Below are 19,362 nucleotides of genomic sequence, written 5' to 3'. Positions count from 1 at the left end.
CCCACCTTGGGCTCTGCGCTCAGCAGGGAGCCTGATTGAGATTCCCTCTTTCCCTCTCCCTCTGCCCCTCCCCACAGTGCCTGTGCTCGTTCCCTCTCAAATAAATACATAATTCTTAAAAAAAAAAAAAAAAGAATCTCAAAGGTCAGGCTGAGGACAAACCAGATAAAACAAAAGGAAGGGAGGGCAATGAGAGTGTGGTTAGAGCCTGAGAGAAAAGAATGCAGGTAACACCCAAGTTCTGCGTCACTGGAGCAAAGGGCCAACTGGTGGGATGCAGGTGAGGAGGGCCCCAGAGGTTCCACGGTCAGTTTGGAAGCCATCTCTGACCTACATCCATGCATTAATCCCCAAAGAAACCCAGAGGCGGTGTACTTTTCAGATGAGAGAAGACAGGTGCAAAGAGACTAAGTGATGGGCGTCAGGTCACGTGCCTAGGAAACGGCGGAGCCGGGATTAGAACCCAAGAACCAAGCCCATACTCTTAACCTCTGCACCACTTGGCATCTCTGTGGAAGATGGGTTTTAAGGGGAAGAAGACTGGAGGAAAAGAAGCAAGACCCGTTTGGTACCTTGCTGCAAAAGACCAGGTAGGAACTGACAAGGCCTCGACGAACGCAGGGGCACAGGAACATCGTATGCGTACACGTATACGGGCACGCGCAGGTCCTATGTACATATAGGGTCGTGATCAGGGCTACGCACACTGCACTCAAGACTCCCTGGGTTAGGGATCCCTGGGTGGCGCAGTGGTTTGGCGCCTGCCTTTGGCCTGGGGCGCGATTCTGGAGACCCGGGATCGAATCCCACATCGGGCTCCCGGTGCATGGAGCCTGCTTCTCCCTCTGCCTGTGTCTCTGCCTCTCTCTCTCTCTCTCACTGTGTGCCTATCATAAATAAATAAAAATTAAAAAAAAAAAAAAGACTCCCTGGGTTAAACTAAAATTCTGGTTCCACCGGCTTACCAGCTCTAGGGTTATGGGCAAGGCACTTCTATGTGCCTCAGTTCCTCTATCTGTAAACCAGGAATAGCAACAGTATCCAGCTGACCAGGTTCTTTGAGGAGTGAATGAGATTGTACGGAGTACACTCAGCCTGACGACTAGGAGTCGGGGCTCCGTTCGCCCCTATTAGGATGTTACAGATTGCGGAGACAGTAATGGACCTTCATGTTTTATTAAGTAGGTACAATTAGCAGGGTTGGGGGATTTGGGCCCAGGGGAAGGGGTCGTGGAAAAGGAGGCAGAGGGGATTAGAGGTTTTCATCGCCAGGTACGTAGTGAAGAAGCTGTCTTATGGAAAACAGAGAGGACTTCCTTTCCTTTTTTTTTAAGATTTCATTTATTCGTGAGAGGGAGGCAGAGACACAGGCAGAGGGAGAAGCAGGCTCCATGCAGGGAGCCCGATGGGGGACTCGATCCCGGGACCCCAGGAATAGGCCCTGGGCCGAAGGCGGCGCTAAACCGCTGAGCCACCCGGGCTGCCCTTTGACGTTCTAGGTTTAAGGTGTTAATAAAACATCTGTGCTCAGATGCAGTTTAAGTGGCTGAACAGGAAGGTCAGGGAGGGGATCTAGGGGAGTCATTAGCAACAGGTGATGATGCAAGTGCATTAGAACAGCGGGCCAAGAACACTCATTCCGAGAAATGTGCACATTGACCTCCAGGTAGTACATAGAATGCAGTATTAGATGACACGAGAATATAGAAAATGCCGTTTCAGCTCTGTGGGAATGAGGAATCACTTCTGACAAACAGAAAAATCCAAGGCACCAATTGCACATTGTAACCCTAAACCGTATAAATCAAATAAGGACGAACGCCCTCTCCACCCGCAGACGGAGTCAGGTTTTCGAAGATATGCTCAGAAAGACCAGAGCGAATGTGGCATCAACAAACCACGCTCAGCTTTTTGGAAGGGTCAGGTCATTTTCTCTAACCACGGTCCGTTTGCAGCGTAATAGAGAACCTCAAGATTGTCCCAATCTCTACTCCCAGTAAAAAGAAGTACGTGCTAACGACCCGGTGTTAGGAGGCCAACTGGTCAAATTTCCTAAGTAATTTCCCCCTAATATCTAGGATTTTGTTTCACTGAAATAATCAGAAAGCCAACACACCTGCTCTACCCATTTAGCATAGTATCAAGTAATACTCGTCTTGGCTGCCTGTGGGATGAAGCCTTCTTCTAAAACCTACGTGGGGTACTGGGATTTAAGTCTAACACCATTAGTCAAGATCTCACAGAGGACAGAAGCAGCCCAGCAACTCCAGCACAGAACACCCGGGACACAAACCTTCTCTTTGTCCCCCACAGGGGTAGTCCCAGGGCAGCGGTTGTGGCATTTCGAGCACGAAAAGATGAAGTATTTTGAGGTATCCCTTAGGGTGGGAGGGGGTGACCATGGGGTATGAGCACTTCTCTTCAAGGGAAGGGCCGTGGACATTTTGGCAGCGGTTTTTAGCTCGTGGACCTGTGTTCCCACCGCCCCACCCTCCGCCCCAGGACCAGCATCCTCCTCCAATCATTGTGACAATCCAGTAACGGCCACACACACCCCCTGGGGCAGGAGGGCTGCCCCTGGTCGAACTACGGTTGTAAGGCTGGTCCAGCTGATTAAACTGCGGCCCCAGCATGAACACGGACTACACGTACCCATACTGCTCGTACGCGGTGATGGGATTTCACTCTTAGCCAACTAGCAACGCTTGGCACTTTTTGTCTTATGTTTGCACCTGAATACCAGAACATAAAGTACCATTATTATAAGCCCCGTTCGGCACACCTCATTTTCTTTCTAGAATGGTACAGAGGAACCGAAGGTCTGCTCGCAAGCATAGAAACTGTGACATTTCTTCATACACTTAGCTGCTGTTTTAAAGGCTGGAACCCCGGATGGCCAGTTCCCTTTGGAAGACCTAACACTTCACCTGACAGCACGTGATCGAGGACGGACCCGGGGGTGTTGCTGGCTCACCACCGAACACAGAGCTACGGCAAACTTATCGAAGTAGCTGTGGTTCTCGGCAAAGGGCAGAGCCCACTCCCAGGACCCGGGGAGCCTGTCAGATCCCAGGCTCGGTTCACGTGTGTAACTAGAGGAAGGAGGGAAGGAGGGAGGGAGGGAGGGAGGGAGGGAGGGAGGGAGGGAGGGAGGGAGGGAGGAAGGAAGGGAGGAAGGAAGGAAGGAAGGAAGGAAGGAAGGAAGGAAGGAAGGAAGGAAGGAAGGAAGAGGGTGTGAATTCTGAGGTCTCCCAGGCCCACTTCCACTTCAGGGTGAAAAGCGGAGACTGCAAATCCAACTGAAACACCCCAAAATGTAATCCCTGCAGAAAGGAAACCAGCAGCAGCACGTTCACGCTACCAGTATTGGGTCTCCGGCACGCTAGCCCTTCTTGCTTCTTGACAGGGCAGATGCAGGATCAACGGGAACATGAATACCCACGCCAGATGGAGGAGGAACAGCAGCACTGCCCTTCTGGAAATCTTTTCTCAGGGAATATCCCACCACTGCCCCTAAAACTGCATTCTAATTACTTACTCCCCTGAGCGAAATATAAAAATTCCCAACCCGTCAAACAGGAAACCGGCCAGCTAGAGCGGAGGCTCAGCCCCGTAGGGACTCTCCCATCGACTACACCGGGACACCGTCCCACAGCCTGGGGGAGGAGGGGTGCGGAGGTGGGGCGGACACGCCTAGCCAGGACCCGGGTGCAAAAAAAAAAAAAAAAAAAAAAAAAAAAGGGAAACCTGGATACTGTATTTCCTGCCAATGCCATAAGCATCTTCCAGGACTCGGAAATGACCCGCTACTTGAACCTCAGTCTAACCATTAGCTCTGCAGAATCTGTGTCGCTAACAAAAAAGGCAGATAAAGGAAAACGCTGATGACAGACTTCACAAATATCTTGTACACCATTCTATAACTTTTAATTAGAATCAGCTATCAAAACACCGCAATTTTGAAGTCTTTGAGCTTAACAATGTTTGACAGTGGCTTTATTAGGCGAATGCTTGAAAGTATTCCACATTAAATTCAATTTACTTCACACTGTTTGCGAGTACATTATTAGCAATTCTTAAATATTTCAGATCAACCCAAGTGTAGATGGCTTCCTTCTAAGTCTTCTGAGGGGACAAGAAGACTGAAAGGAGCCTAGAACCTGAGTCCAGGTCTCTAACCCACAATCACCATGTCATCACCAGTGAACTCATACGAAGGAACTTCAAGGTTGAGAGGGGCGGGCCCCTTCCTGATCCTGCCAGAAGCATCATAGTGTGACCCATGGCAAGGGCAGTAATAACCACCAAAATCTCCTGCATTTGCAATGGGCACACAACCAAGATGAGTGCAGACACCTATCAGGATAACCCATTCAGGTTTCTTCACTCGATCTAAATCGTGCTGTGGGTCCCTCAACTGGGACACTTCGACTGCAGCCTCCTGCTCAATCTCCTTCTTGGTTCTATGGCGCACAAACAGCGGTTTTCCTCTCCACTTGAAAGCCATGTTCTTGCCTTCTGGAATATCAGATAGCTTGATTTCGATTTTCGACATGGCCAACACATCCGCAGAAGCACTCATGCTGGAAACAAACTGGGAGACGACATTCTTGGCGGCATACGCAACACCGATGCTCGTTGTCGCCGTTATCAAATAGGAGAAACCTTTTCTAGCCTCACTGCTCTCTTTCGAGGACTTTGTGCCATCTAACACTTCAGCGCGTCGGTAGTCAGAGAAGTCGGGCACTCTGATGTCTGTGTGGGAATAACGAATGGAAGCAGGGACTGCAAATAAACAGAAAGTTAAAACACAATTAGAGGAGTACCCTGGAAGGGACATACGTCAGGAAATAGCCTTTGTGAGTTCATAAGCAAAAATCAAGGCATAAAAGCTGTGAAATGGCACGCAGTGATCTGAGAAACTGTCAGGCTGGCAGTGCCAGCACATAAAATACCGAAAAAGAAACAAAGTCAATCACTACCTATCATGCTGGTATCAACTCACAAGATCATACGCGTAAACCTAGCCTCTCCTGATTGGACGCTGCGGATTCAGAATTCTTAACATTTTAACGCATCAAATCTAAAAAGTCAAACAGTAAACAATATTTAAAAAACTGCTGGAAATTCAACCTGCCAACACATAAGATTATTATTTTTATTTATTTTTATTTATTTATGATAGTCACAGAGAGACAGAGAGAGAGGCAGAGACACAGGCAGAGGGAGAGGCAGGCTCCGTGCACCGGGAGCCCGACGTGGGACTCGATCCCGGGTCTCCAGGATCGCGCCCCGGGCCAAAGGCAGGCGCCAAACCGCTGCGCCACCCAGGGATCCCAAGACCTAAGATTATGATAACTGCCTCTCATATTCTCTAGATTACAAGGGACCCTAAAACTTCCTAAGTCCACCCAGTAAGTCAATTTGTGACCATCTTATTAAACCAAACGTCTAACTTTACATTCCTCTCTACCTCCTCTCTGAGAGAACGCTAAAAATTCTTAAATATTTGAGATGATAACGTTCTGTGACCTGTTAGCCTAACTTTAGTTGCAAAAAACTCAAGAGATTTCTGTTCTAGACTCTGGAGTATGATTTAGTATTACTTTAACTTCAAGTAAAGCCACTCGAGGACAGAAAAGAACACTCTTATCAAAATGTGCAACGATCAAAATAACACCTCCAAAAGAAGTAATCATTTCAATGTAGTCCAGGATAAAAGAGCAAAATGTTCCTACGCCCCCGGCTTCAGTCAAGGGCAGTGACGTGCAGGAGTGAAGGCCTGATCTGATCTTGCTCGCGGCTGGAGGTCTCGCAGATGGAGCAGCAGCTCCCAGGCCAAGGGCACAGCCCAGAGCTTTGTGTCAAATGAGAGTTAAATAAACAAACAATCATGAAGTACCTGGATATAAGCAGCTCTGTTTGTTTTTTTTAAAAAAACAGATGTTGTCCTTTTGTCCCGTATCACTTTTAAACATCTGACAAGAAAATGAACTTCCTGGCATCACGTTCAGGTACGTTTCAGGAAGCACATCTCTTGGCAGATTGTCTCCTTTCTAGAAAAGGGACACTAGATACTCCTCACTCAGAAAATGTGCTGCTTCTAAAAGAAGCGTGAACCTATAAAATGCATTTCCACCTACGTTGCAATTCCCCTTGGCCTACTGGGCCTTCTCGTCCCAACAGGCCTCCCGGAGCAGTCACACACCACGCTAAGAGCACGTCACGGTTCTCGGGCTAAGTCACCCGAGCAGAGGGGGAGGGGCACTGACCCCACAAGCAGTCAAAGACGGTCACGTTGGGATGCCCTCGGGACATGACAGCTGGGCCAGCCTGCTCAGCGACAGAATCGGTCAGGAATTGTGCGCTATTTTGTGCGCTAGATACACGTCCTACCGGATCCCTACGGTAAAGTGAGCACCGTGGGGCGCGCCTGCAGCAGGACTCACGGCGGAGGCGCCGGCAGCACCGCGGCTCCGGGGCTCAGGGTCACCTCCGGGGCTCAGGGTCACGGTCACGGTCACGGTCAGGGCGGGGACAGCGCGGTGCGGCTCTGCGTCCACCTGCTGCTCACCTGACCTGCCGGTGCGGCCTGGGTCTGGGATCCGGAGCGAGCTCTGGGCTCCACCACCGTCTGGGCTCACCGCGCGGGGGCCGCGCCCGAAGGTGCAAACCGCAGCTCCAGCCCCCACGTGGAGCGCAGCCGGGGCGGCCCCTGGGTGCGGGGGGGTGGGGGAGCAGCGGCTCCTGCACTTACCTGCCCGCCCGGGGCGCCGGGGGCCCGCTGGCTGGGCTCGGTTCTAACCTCGGGCGGAATCGCCCTTCTGGACACAGGACACCTGAAGCCCCCCCCCGCCCCCCCCCCCACCTGCACCGCCCCGTCCAGGCCTCCCCCGCCCCCAAATGGTCCATGCGTCTTCCTCCGACCGCTGAGCCCCCTCCCGGCTCCCCACCCTGCGCGGGCCCGCGGACCGGCTCGGACGGGCTCGGGCGGACCCCACGTGGGCCTCGCATTCCGCACACATTGTGCACCAGCTGTATGCGCGGCCCGCGGATGGGCTCGGGCGGGCTCGCAGCCTGCACACATTGTGCACCAGCTGTATGCACAGCCCGCGGCGCGGGACACAGGCCAGCGGGGTCCTCCCGGCTCCTCACCGTGCGCAGGCCCGCGGATGGGCTCGGGCGGCCCCAAAGCGGACTTCACGCTGCACACGTTGCGCACCAGTTGTATGCGCGGCCCGCGGATGGGCTCGGGCAGGCTCGCAGTCTGCACATACATTGTGCACCAGCCGTATGCGCGGCCCCGCGAATGGGCTGGGACGGGCTCGCAGTCTGCACACACTGTGCACCAGCTGTATGCGCGGCCCGCGGATGGGCTGGGACGGGCTCGCAGTCTGCACATACATTGTGCACCAGCCGTATGCGCAGCCCCGCGGATGGGCTGGGACGGGCTCGCAGTCTGCACACACTGTGCACCAGCTGTATGCGCGGCCCGCGGATGGGCTCGGGCGGGCTCGCAGTCTGCACACACTGTGCACCAGCTGTATGCGCGGCGCACGGATGGGCTCGGGTGGGCTCGCAGCCTGCACACATTGTGCACCAGCTGTATGCACAGCCCGCGGCGCGGGACACAGGCCAGGGGGTCCTCCCGGCTCCTCACCGTGCGCAGGCCCGCGGATGGGCTCGGGCGGCCCCAAAGCGGACCTCACGCTGCACACGTTGCGCACCAGCTGTATGCGCGGCCCGCGGATGGGCTCGGGCGGGCTCGCAGTCTGCACACACTGTGCACCAGCTGTATGCGCGGCCCGCGGGCGGGGCCAGGCCGCGGGGAACCTCCCGGGCGCCGGGGCGGGCCGAGGCCGCAGGGACGCGCCCCTCCCCGGGTCTCAGGCGTGAGTGGGCCCCTCGCCGGGGGAAGCGCGAGGACCGAGGCCCCGCCCCGCGACCCCGCGACCCCGCGACGCCGCCGCGCAGCTGCCCGGGCGCCCCCCGCTCGCGGCGGCGGGAATCGGGGCCGGACGCGCCGACGAGGAGGCAGCGGGCCTGCGCCGCGGGGCCCAGCGCGACCCCCCGTCCCCCCCGCCCCCGCCCCGCTCACCCGTGAGCCCCGCCGAGGCCACCGGAGCGCGGCGGGCGGCCTGGCCGCTCAGCGACTCCCGGCACAGGAACGGCCGCCTCGGGTCCAGCACCGGCGGCTCCGGGGCGGCGGGCACCGAGGCCGGCACCAGGGGCCGTAGGGCGCCCGCCACCCCGCGGGACGTGGCCGACAGGACGGGCGCGAACGGGCCCGAGCGCGCGGCCACCGACAACATGGCGACTGCGCTCCAACCGCCGGGCCGGTCACTCGGACGACCTTCCGCGCACTGCGCACGCGCCAGCCGTGACGTCAGCGCGCCGGCCTAAGCCGCTCCCCCCGCAGGTGGGAGGAGCCCGCAGAGGCGGTGCGTCAGAGGCGGGGCTAGCGCTTACGCTAAGGGGGCGGGGCCGGCGGGGGCGGAGTCGCGAGGGGGCGGGGCCGGCGGGGCCCTACCGTCCGCACCTGCGCGCGCCTGGGTCTGTAACCTGGGATCTCCTGGATGCAAAGTGGGCAGAGGAGGCCCACGGGGTCCTGTGGGTCCGCCTTGCGTCCCTCCCGGTTGCAGCCTCCTCTGCAGGAGCCCGGGGGCGAGAACAGGTCATCATGATAGTTTAGATAGGGATGCTAGCAACTCTTCACACACGTGCGCCTATGTTACATTACGGACGCGCTCTCCTGGAGACCTGGTGGGACACAGGCACGTATATTAGGTCACACGTGCTCGTAAAACCTACGTCAGAGCCCAGCGTAGGGTGAGCGTTATCTATGCGCTGTGATGGTTATTAGCGCCATCGGACTAAAAAACAGAATCTTAAAAAGGCCAAGGACTCACCGGCGAGGCTCAGTAATGATAAGGACGGTGGTGATGGCTTAGGGGTGTAATACAGACATTTACTACGTGTTAAATGTCGTGCATGACCTTCTTTCTCTGATAGCCAAGGTCCCTACGAAGTAACAGCTGCTTTACTGATGAGGGATCATGTGCCCAGGACAAGAGCCAGCAGGGGCTGGAAGGGGCTGGTCTGTCCTCTGAGCCTCCGCTCTTGACCACCACCAGTTTCCCTAAGTGAGATTTCAGGGGGTGCAGGGGTGGGTCCCTAAATCGCTTTCTATCGCACAGTAAGAAAGTTACTTCAATCAGAAGACTTGAACGAAAAGGAAGTAACTTTCTTCCTTCTCGTTCAAGTCTTCTGATTTTGCAACGAGCAAGTCCCGGCTCGGTGCTGATCTATCAGGCAGCCTCTCCTTTAGGAGAGTAGGCCTGGACCTCAAAGCCCTTGGGTAGCCGAATCAGCAGAGAGAGGATGTGATGATGGCGTTTCTCTTCATGTTATTTATTTTGTCTCCATACTGATTTCCCAATGACTATAGCGAAATAAAGTTTGTTTTACATTTATTTAGGTCACAGGGAGTTGATTTAAATGTTAGGTAAATGACGTTTCCCTGTGCCATGTGTGCATGGGCTCTGGGACCTTGGCAAGTTTCCTGACCCCCCTCTGCTTTGGTTTCCTCACCTGCAAAATGGGGTTGCTATCGATGCCCCCGCCCCCCCCCCCGGAAGGAGTAAATGTACTGATACGTGGAACATACGAACCGGGAGCCCCACCTGCTAAGCACCGAGTTTGTTGGTGTTGCTTTTGTCTGACACATCACCCGCCCCCTCCGAGAACCTTCCTCGGATTCCTGATGCCTCGCTGTCGTTCCTCTCCCTCGGTCCACAGCCCACCGACCTCTTCCTCCTGGACCCTTCTCAGGGTCTAAGGCTTGGCCACTCTTATAGCCCCGGGGACTCTGTTGTACTCTCAGTGCTGGAACTGGCCTCCTCAGGAGCTACTCATAGGTCCGCTCGTAGGTCTGGTCCTGGGCTCGCCCCGGCAACAACCCTAAAGGTACGAGCGGACACGTCCACACACTGTACACAGTTTGAGGGCTCTACACAGAGTAGCACACCTCATATCACGACGGCCCTTTGAGGTGGGTAAGAGGAGGCGAGGATGGGAAGAAGAGAGGAAGGGAGGAAGGAGACTGCACAAGGCCCTCCCCGCGGGGTAAGCAGAGTAGAACTTGCTCGCCCAGAGTGTCCAGACTCCGCATTAAATCAGTTTTCCACTCACAATAGCAATCCTAAAATGACAGTATTTATTGTCAAAGGGTTGTTTTAAGGATGAATTGGACTGAGATACGTAAAGTGCCAAGAACCACGCCTGGCACGCAGTAAGTGCCACGTAAATGTCCATAACAACAATAAAAATAACTCTTGCCATTTTGTGGAGGGAGAAACTGAGGCTCAAAGGTGACGAACCGCCGACCCTAAGACGCGTCATTTCCGTCGGCCTTTACTGCGATAGCGTTGACGACGTGTGTACGTTTAAGGTGTGCACACTGCGTGGACGTGAGGCACGTCTAGCGCACCTGGATTACCGGCATGGTATCAGGTGACACCTCGGTCAGAACACAGAATGATCATCCCTTTTGGTGGTGAGGACACTTACCATCCAGTTTCTTGGCAATTTTCAGAGACCGGATACGCTGTCGTGACTATCATCGCCGTGCTGCGTGTCAGATCCCCAGAACTTACTCGCCTTCTAGCCGGAAGCTCGTGCCCTGGGACTGACCCCTCCCCATCTCCCACAAGCCCCCCCCCCCCCCCAGGAACAGCACTCTGCTCTCTGTTCCTGTGAGTTCCTCTTCTCTGGATGCGAAATCTAGGTGAGATCGTACAGTATTTGTCTTTCTTTGCCTGAGTTATTTCACTGACCGTAGTGCCTTCGGGGTTCATCCGTGTTGTCCCAAATGGCAAGATTCCCTTCTTCCTCAGGGCCCTATAATATTCCCCTGGGTGTATGTGCCGTATCTCTTTTATCCATTCATCCGCTGGCAGACATTAGGCTGTTTCCGTGAATAATGAGCACGGGAGTGCCCGTCATCTCCTTGAGACCCTGCTCTCCTTTCCTCGCCCTACACACCCAGAACTAGCACCGCTGCATCACACGGTAGCTCTACTTTTGGTTTATGGAGGAACCTCCGTGCTGTTTTCCGTAGCGGTTGCACCAAATTACATTCCCACCAACAGCGCGCAAGGGTCCCCTCTTCTCCACGTCCTCGCCACCCTTTCTTACACCTTATCTTCTTGATAATGACCGTTCTAACAGGTGTGAGGTGACATCTCGTTCTGGCTTTGATTTGCATTATCCTGATTCCTCGTGATGTCGAGCACATTTTCACGTTGGCCTTCGTGTATCTTCTTTGGGAAAATGTCTATTCAAATCCCCTGCCCACTTTTAAAATCCGATTGTGTATTTGTTGCTATTCAGTCCTATGAGCTCTCCATATAGTCTGACTATTAATCTCTTATCAGATATATGATTTGCAAATATCTTGTCCCATTCTCATGTTTGCCCTTTCATTGTGTTAATGCTTTCCTTGGCCGTGCAGAAGATCTTCAGTTCGACATACCCTCGCTTACTAATTTTGCTTTCGTTGCTTGCGCTTTTGGTGTCGTACCCAAAAAAAGTATTGCCAAGACCAGTGTCAGGGAGCTTTTCCCCTTTGTTTTCTTCTGGGAGTTTAATAGTTTTTGTTCCTGTGTTTAAGCCTTTCACCCATTTTGAGTTCACTTTTGTGGGTGGGGTAAGATAGGGGTCCAGTTTTGTTCTTCTCCGCGTGGGCACCATTTTCCTAACACCGTCTATTGAAGCTACTACTACCCTTCCCTCCTTTTAGTATTCCTGACCCCCCGCCAAATATTCGTTGACCATATATGTGAGGGTTTATTTCTGGACTCTCAATTGCGTTTCGATCTCCTTAAATTTGCTAAGGCCTGCTTTATGACTTTTCACATGATCTAAGCTGGAGAACGTTCCACGTGCAATGACACACGCACTGTTTCTCCTAATGGTGCCCCATAGCCCTATGGCCTTCTTCTTTCCGTTCTTCTTTTAAATTGCTGCTCCTCTGATTGGAGAATCTCAATTGATCTGTCTTCTAGCCGATTCCTTCTGCTTGGTCGAGTCTGACGTCGAAGCTTTCTATTCAATTTTTCCATTCATTTTATTCCTCAGCTCCAAAATGTGTTTGGTTCTTCTTCATGTTCTTCTTCATGTATCTCTTTGTTCTCCTCATCTTGTTCTTGTATTGTTTTCTTGCATCATTAACTTGTTTCTCTGTGTTCTCTTGCCGCTCTCTGGACGTCTGTGGAATAAGTATTTTGAATTCCTAATTGCACAATCCCTGGATCTCCGTGTCCTTGGGGCCGGTTACTGGAGGTTGACTGTATTCTTCTGGTGGGGCCGTGTGTCTCCGATTCTTGGTTGTCCGCGCTGCCTTGAATCAGTTCTGTGCATTTGAAGAAGCAGTCACCTCTTCCAGACTTTGCGGACTGACTTCAGGAAAGGAAGACTTTTATCTGTGGGTGGGGGCACGTGTTGCGACCCTGGGTCTGGTGATGCAGGATACCACGCTTGGAGGCACGTAGCAGCCCTGGGTTTGTGGGGGGAGGTGGTGGTGGTACGTGTCATCTCCTTGGCTCAGGGGTCCAAAAGCATCCACAACTTCGTGATCCTTCTGCAAGGGCTGCTGGCACCCTTCGTGGTACTGCCGTGTTCAGTGTCCAGGCATCGTGGCAGGCAGTGGCGGTGCCGGAATCAGTGCTATGCACACACTGGTCTGTGGCAGCCAGCCACAGGTGTCTACATGGGGGCAGTGGCCAGTGGCAGACACAAACGTAGTGGTGAGAGTCAAGGCAGGCAGCAAGAGCCAGGGCCAACTATGGACTCGTAGGCAGCTGGTGGGGCCCTGGCCGTTGGCACACTCCCCGTGGCTGTGGTCTCCCTTCAAGCATGAGCACTGCAGAGAGGCCAGGGATGGGCATCAGGCCAGTCACATGGATGCACAGCTGGAGGGGAAAACTGCAAGCACACACCTGGTGGTATGGTGGGCGGTCATCCACAGGGGTCCAGGCTGGCACCTTGCCCTTGTGCAGCCTCAGAGGCCTGAGCTGGCTGCCCCCAGTGTCGTTCCTAAGCTCCAGTGGGGGCGAGGGGAGTGGGCTGGGAGGGACTCGGGTCGCTGGCACCGTCAAATGTGATACCTGTGGGGCAAAGGCTGCCGAAGTCTGCAGGGGCGCCACAGCAGCTGTGCTGGCCATTTATTCCTTCAGTGGAGACACCTGCTGCGGTTGCCTGCAGGGCAGGTCGTTGTGAAGCCCGGCGCTCCCGCTGCATTGCTGATGTTTGTCTTCCGCGTCCCTAGCCGACTCTACACGTGTCCCCTTCGCCATTCTGAGTGCAGTGAGACCGAAGCCGGACCTCCGTGCAGCGCCCCTGAAAGGCCGGGGAAGCCAGTGGCCGTCCCTGCTCTCCCCTTCCCGGCACGGACAACTCCGCCAGGCTGGGACATTTCCTCTTGGCACCGAGCAGTGCCAGCTTGCGGGGTGGGTTGACTTAAGTACAAGGAAACTTGCTTTCTTCTTTTCTTGTGCGGTTCTTCTCAGGCTTTGTGTTCACTACGTTGCTAGAGTTTCCTGAGTGGACCCCAGACCCATTCCAGAGCTGCGTTCGAGGTCACTGTCTTAATTGTTGACCTCGTAGGGGAGGTAGAGGCTGAAGTCTCCGGTGTTGCCATTTTGACGACATCACTCCCGCAAAGACGGGACATCGGAGCCCATCGGTCTAGGTTCCGGTCCAGAGCTGCAGCAGGGGAGAGCGTAACTCTGGTCGAATATCTGTCCTCTCGTGGGAGCTGGAGCCTGGAACCCAGGAGCGGCAGGCACTTTGGAAGGTGGGCCTACCTAAGTCATTCTGGTTTCCATTGCTGGGTTCTTGTTTTGTTTTATTTTTAACTAAGCTGTTAGCTTTCATGTCCCAGCTCCTCTTTCCTGGAATGCTGCATCTTGGTGGAGGCATCTGGAGGCAGACGACCTGGTTTGCATGTCCGCTCTGCCCCTTACAGGTTGTCTCCTAGAGCCCACAGCTGTGTGACTTTGGGCAATGGTGAGCTTCCGATTCCTCATCTGTAAAACGGGGATAAAAATGAAATTGCTGTAAGAATAAAAGAAATAAAGCCAATGAAGTACTTAGTCTTTGGTACACAAGAGCCTAATAAATGTCATTTTTGTAAATGGGGGTGGTGGTGTTAGATTAGGGGTAGGGGCGTGGGAAATAGCCGTGGACCTGGGAATGTAAATGTTTGGTAAGCTTGTCCGCTCCCAGGAACTCTGAAGAGCAAAGTGTATGAAAGAGCAAGGATGGAGGAGGCATGAGACAAGCCTTCCTCTTAGCAAACGAGTGGCTTGTTTGAATCGGAGGTCGGAGGTCGTGGTCACAGACCGGAGGCCGACTCCCTTCCCCCACTCGGTTCTGCCCAGAGACCTCCTGATAGTGTAACCAGCCAATGTGGAGTCAGAAGCTGCCCCAGGGGGAGTTGTCCCACAGAGAAAACCCTACTTGCAGCAAATAAGGAGATCTTGGGGAATGGCTTCCGAAGCTGTGACTCCCCGCGAGAGGGGGAGGCCTTGTTATCCCATGTAGAGGGGGGCGTAAGGTCACACACCCGCCTGAGAAACCGGCCTGCACGTATGTCGTGTTATGTAAATGAGGCTGAGGCCCCTCCTTGGGCTGCAGTTTTAGTGTTATAAGGAGGTAAAGGTAATTGTAGGTCACTCCAGGGGTCACTGTCTGCACAGCCATGTTTAGCCCAAAGGGTCTGGGTGCTCTGGGCCGGAGGGAGGTCTTGTCAGGGCCGTCACCCTCATCTTGGCCTGAATCAAGGAAAGTCAGAAAGAGGAGTTTGGGGGAAAGTGTAAGGGCAAAGGTTAGTGAGTACAAGCAGGTGGGCCGTACGGGCCGGGCCTGGGGTCCAGCTGGTGACAATATGGCTTACTCAGTAATTTAAACCTCAAATATAATTTTAATATTTTTATTAAGTAATATTTAATGACTTGAATATTAAATATCAAATACTATTTGGTAATTTAAATAACGAGGTGAAATAGCATTTACAAGTTCTGAGTACTCCAACACACACGCTGTAATGGGTGGCACAACGCCCCCCCCAAAGATGCGCGTGTGTGTCCAAATCCCTAGGACGTGGGAATATGTCACCTTTTGTGGCAAAAGGACTTTGCAAGAGTGATTAAGGGTCTTGAGATGGGGGGATTATCCTGGATTGTCTGGGGGGGGGCAGGGTAATCACAGGGTCCTCCTCAGGGCGTAGCAGGAGATTAGAGGGAGACGGTGTGCTAGTGACTTTGAAGGAGGGGGGGGGTGCCTGGAGACATGGGGTGGGGGCAGCTTCCGGAAGCTGGGGAAAGCAAGGAAACGGATTGCCTCCTGGAGCCTCCAGAAATAACAGAGCCCTGCAGACCCATTTTAGACTTGTGACCGTAAAATGATGAATTTGTGTTGTTTTAAGCCACTACATGTGTGGTGGTTTGTTACAGCCGCAAATCGACCGACACTAACACACACGGGCACCTTTGTCTTTCCTCTAAAAGCTGCTCCGAGCACGTTTAGTCCGAGATCCCGAAGACCGAGGCGAGCACCTGCCTGCCTATTTGGGTTCTTCCTCCTGTTGTCCACTTGCCCGAGTCCGTTACCTGCCAGGCCACTGCAGCCCGCGAGCGTCCACACGACCCCAGAAATGAACCCGACCTGCCAGATGCCAAGGCAGGAGGGTGCCGGGAAGCCAGGGCCCCTCCCAGTCGGACCTGTTTTGCGGTATTTCTCATCCCCCCTAGTCCTGATGCGTCCACGTGGGCAACGGGCAGGCGGGCGCGGCGAGATGGGGGCACGGGCACTGCCCACACGGCCCCCACCCGGAGCCCCTCGCTAGGCACCTCTGTTCCATAAGATCCGTTTCCATGATTCTCTGTCCCCACCTCTTTGAAAGCCGGCACCCCCGGGGGAGAAGTCCGGACGTGCTAATATGTTAATCGCTCGTTCCTTTAACACGTTAGTCACATTCATTAAGTAGGGTTAATTTGCAGGCTTTGTTGAAAACCATAGGGGTTTTCCTATCAGCCGCACGTCCGGCTCTCGAAGCTGCCGCAGGACCCCCAGACCCCCCCCTTCACACCTGAGGGTACGAGGCGCCCCCTGAAAGCCGCATCGAGTTAATGCTGGCTGGGACCCCAGGCCCCCGAGTGAGGCTGACGCTCGCTGCCGAGCCACCTGGGGAGGTGCCCTAACCCTCTGCACCTGTTTCCTCACCTGAGAGTGCAGATCAGGACGCCGCTCTCACAGGCCTGCCGTCCAGCTGAGGCCAAGTTGGGGGTTTGCTCAGTAACTTAACACGACTGGGATTAAGGACGCGTGGGGTCTCCTTCCCTCATTGAAACGCCTCCTAAGGGACCCCCGGGGGGCTCAGCGGTGAAGCATCTGCCTTCAGCCCAGGGCGTGACCCCGGGGTCTCGGGATCGAGTCCCGCGTCGGGCTCCCTGCATGGAGCCTGCTTCTCCCTCTGCCTGTGTCTCTGCCTCTCTCTCTCTCTCTGTGTCTCTCATGAATAAATAAATAAAATCTTAAAAAAAAAAAAAAAGGAAACGCCTGCGAAATCTTTTTATGGCTGCTGTACGCCCGGTGACGCTGGGTGCCCACCGCCAGCCACGGGTCATCAAGACAAGCCACCGCGTCTGGCCTTCGGGCCTTCCGTCCTGGGCGAGGAAGCCGGAGCAAACAGGCACCAAGGGCCGGTGCTCCAGGGACAGGGGCGGGAGAGGAGGGCAGGGCGAGCGCCGCCAGCTCGAAGGGTCTGAAGTCACCTGGGCCGACCGCGTTGAGGGAAAGCCGCACCTCAGGAAAAATAGGATCAGTGCAGCCGTCCAGGGGATGAACGTGGGGAAGCTACCAGACGCCGGGCTCTGGCTGCAGCGGGGGACTCGGGTGCCCAGCGGGAGGGGCTCCTGGGTTCGGGGGGAGGCAGCCACGCTGAGCGTCCCGGTGCATGAGTCACGGTGACAAGACACCGATAGCTGTACGGAGGGGCCCAGGGCTTAGAGGGCGGGGCCCAGGGCAGAGTGTGAGGGACCCGGAGGCCTGGAGCCCGGAGCCAGCCCTGAAGAGGCAGGCGGGGAGCGGGGGCCGCAGGTGCAGGGTTGTCCCCCGAGCCCCCCCTGCAGGTGCAGCCCCCGCCTGCCCAGGTCCTGCCCGGGCCTCCCGCCACCAGCAGCCCTCCCAGTGCTCGCAGCTCCCTCAGCACCTTCCCTGGGGGGAGGCCGCCCCCCTAACCGCCCTGGGGTTCCCGGGACCACCCCTGAGGCCGCCCTCCCCCTGCCTTGCTTGGCCCTCGCGGGCGGTGCTGTCTCCACCTCCCAGGGGACGGGGAGCCCACAAGGGGATCCAGAGGACCCCCCGGCCCCCAGGGCCTGGGCTGGCCCCCGTGTCTGCGGCCCAGCCCAGCTCCCTGCCAGGCAGCCTGTCCCCAGCGTGGCCGCTGTTCCTACAGACCCGGAGGCTGCCGTCTTGGGTGTCTGTGGCCTCTCCCACCCCAGCTCTGTGCCCTCCTCCACCGGGGCTCCCTGATCGGGTCAGGCCCACCGCTATGGAGTGGGGAGCGCACAGGGGTGCACAGCGGAGGGGGTCTGGGGCCGCAGTGGGGTTGTGTGCTCCGGGCCTGGGGGGGAGCCGGCCTCAGGGGGAGCAGGGCTGGCACAGACCCCCCCTGCCCGCAGGCCTAGAGCTTCCACCTCCATGAGGGCTCATCGGGGAAGGTGGGCAGCGGGCCCCCCTGCGCCCTGGGTCCTGGGTGCGCTCCCTCCCCGCCCTGCGGACAGACGTGCCCGCATAGGCCGCCTTCCTGGCCCAGCGTCCGTGTCCTGGAGGGGAGAGAGTAGAGGTGGGTGAGTGGAGGCCTAGGCTGCAGGCTTGGGCCACGAGGAGGGGGTAGAGGAGGTGTTGGTGTCTCCCCCCACCCGGCCTCGCCTCCCTCTGCCCCGGGGTTTCAGAGCTCTGGGACCCTCCATCACCCCATCCACCGGCACGAAGTTCTGGATCTGCTCAGCATGGACTCGACCCAATACCTCTGTGGAAGCTTTGCAGGATGCTCAGGGGAGGCTGAGCTCCTCGGGGGATCACTGCAGCCGCAGGGCCTTTGCACCAGCTCGTGGTGCACACCACTCCCCTGGCCTCCGCACAGCCGGGCCCCCTTTGTCACGCCCTCAAGATAACAGCTAAATGCCACCACCCCCTAGAGCCTGCGACTAGTACCCAGTTTAGAGTGGGCTCCTTCACCCCCCTGCCCCGTCACTGGCAGTCACGCATCCTCTTCTCCCGTTCATGATGCTTATTTCCTCGCCTGCTCACCTAGAGCCTGTTCGCTACTGTGAGTAGCTAACCGTGCCGGCTGCAGCCAGGTTAGGGTCTAAGGGGCCCAAACGTGGACTCCTCCATGAAACCCAAAATAAAATAATACTATAATTTAATATAAGGAGCTCCGGTGCTTTCTCGGCTTTCCCGTATCGTCTTTGCTCACCGCTGTGTCCCACAGCATGCGGCTTGTCGCACTTTCCGGTGGATAGACTTTGGATAAATCATTGGCAAATGAACGCGTGTCTGTCAAGCGTTGGGGACGGAAAGGGATGGCGGAAGAGGGCCCCTCAGAAGGGAAGGGTCTCAGGCACACGGGCAGGTGAACACAATAGCAGGTGTGTGGTGGTGACAGGAAACCCTCAGCCCTGAGCTGGGCTGGGAGTCACTCCCGCGTGGGCTCCGAGGGCAGCCGGGTCACAGCTCCCACCGCCGGCCATGGCCTGGTTCGCCCGGCACCCAAAGCCATTGTCCACACCTGGGGAAATTTTAAGTGGTTAACTTATTAAATAAAGCTATTTTTAGACATGGGGAAGAGAAAGCAATCCTTTCCCGTTGGATACCATAGCGCTAACGTAGAGCGCTGTGAATTTATTTTTCTTTTTTCTTTCTGATATCTTTTCTGAATTTATTTTTCATAACCGAGCCGTAAATCGTGGAAAATAAGAGTCTCGCATGGAAACGTCGACGTCGTAACCTTATCTACGGCAGCACGAATGACCAACCAGACCCATTATTATTTTGTCTTCTATTAATGTCCGCCGTTTTTAATTTTTTTTTAAATTTATTTATGATAGTCACACACAGAGAGAGAGATGTCTGCCGTTTTTGAGAGTTCAACTTGCTCAGCGTGTCCGCCTTTAAATGTGAGTTAGAGGTAACCCGCGCGAACACGAATAACGAAGCATCAATTCCGTGGCATTGTGGATTCATTAGCCGCAGCCCACCGTCGTGAACTGGGGAAACACAGCCGCGCTCTCCATC

The 19,362-nt window shown here is 55.3% G+C and overlaps 1 protein-coding gene across 1 annotated transcript; it reads right to left on the bottom strand.

The window, feature by feature from the left end:
• Window positions 1-3,901: 3,901 nt before the first annotated feature.
• LOC129499648 (cytochrome b-c1 complex subunit Rieske, mitochondrial) lies at window positions 3,902-8,362 on the bottom strand. Its single transcript, XM_055309453.1, has 2 exons — window positions 8,099-8,362; window positions 3,902-4,785 (listed from the first exon to the last, which is right to left on the bottom strand). Exons 1-2 carry the CDS (start codon window positions 8,310-8,312, stop codon window positions 4,175-4,177), a joined length of 825 nt encoding a protein of 274 aa, XP_055165428.1. The 5' UTR covers window positions 8,313-8,362; the 3' UTR covers window positions 3,902-4,174.
• Window positions 8,363-19,362: the final 11,000 nt, after the last annotated feature.

This window comes from Nyctereutes procyonoides, unplaced genomic scaffold, assembly GCF_905146905.1.
Source record: "Nyctereutes procyonoides isolate TBG_1078 unplaced genomic scaffold, NYPRO_anot_genome, whole genome shotgun sequence".
In the NCBI taxonomy this organism is placed as follows: Eukaryota; Metazoa; Chordata; class Mammalia; order Carnivora; family Canidae; genus Nyctereutes; species Nyctereutes procyonoides.
The sequence above is the reverse complement of the archived record's forward strand: the minus strand, read 5'-3'. Positions and strand labels throughout refer to the sequence as shown.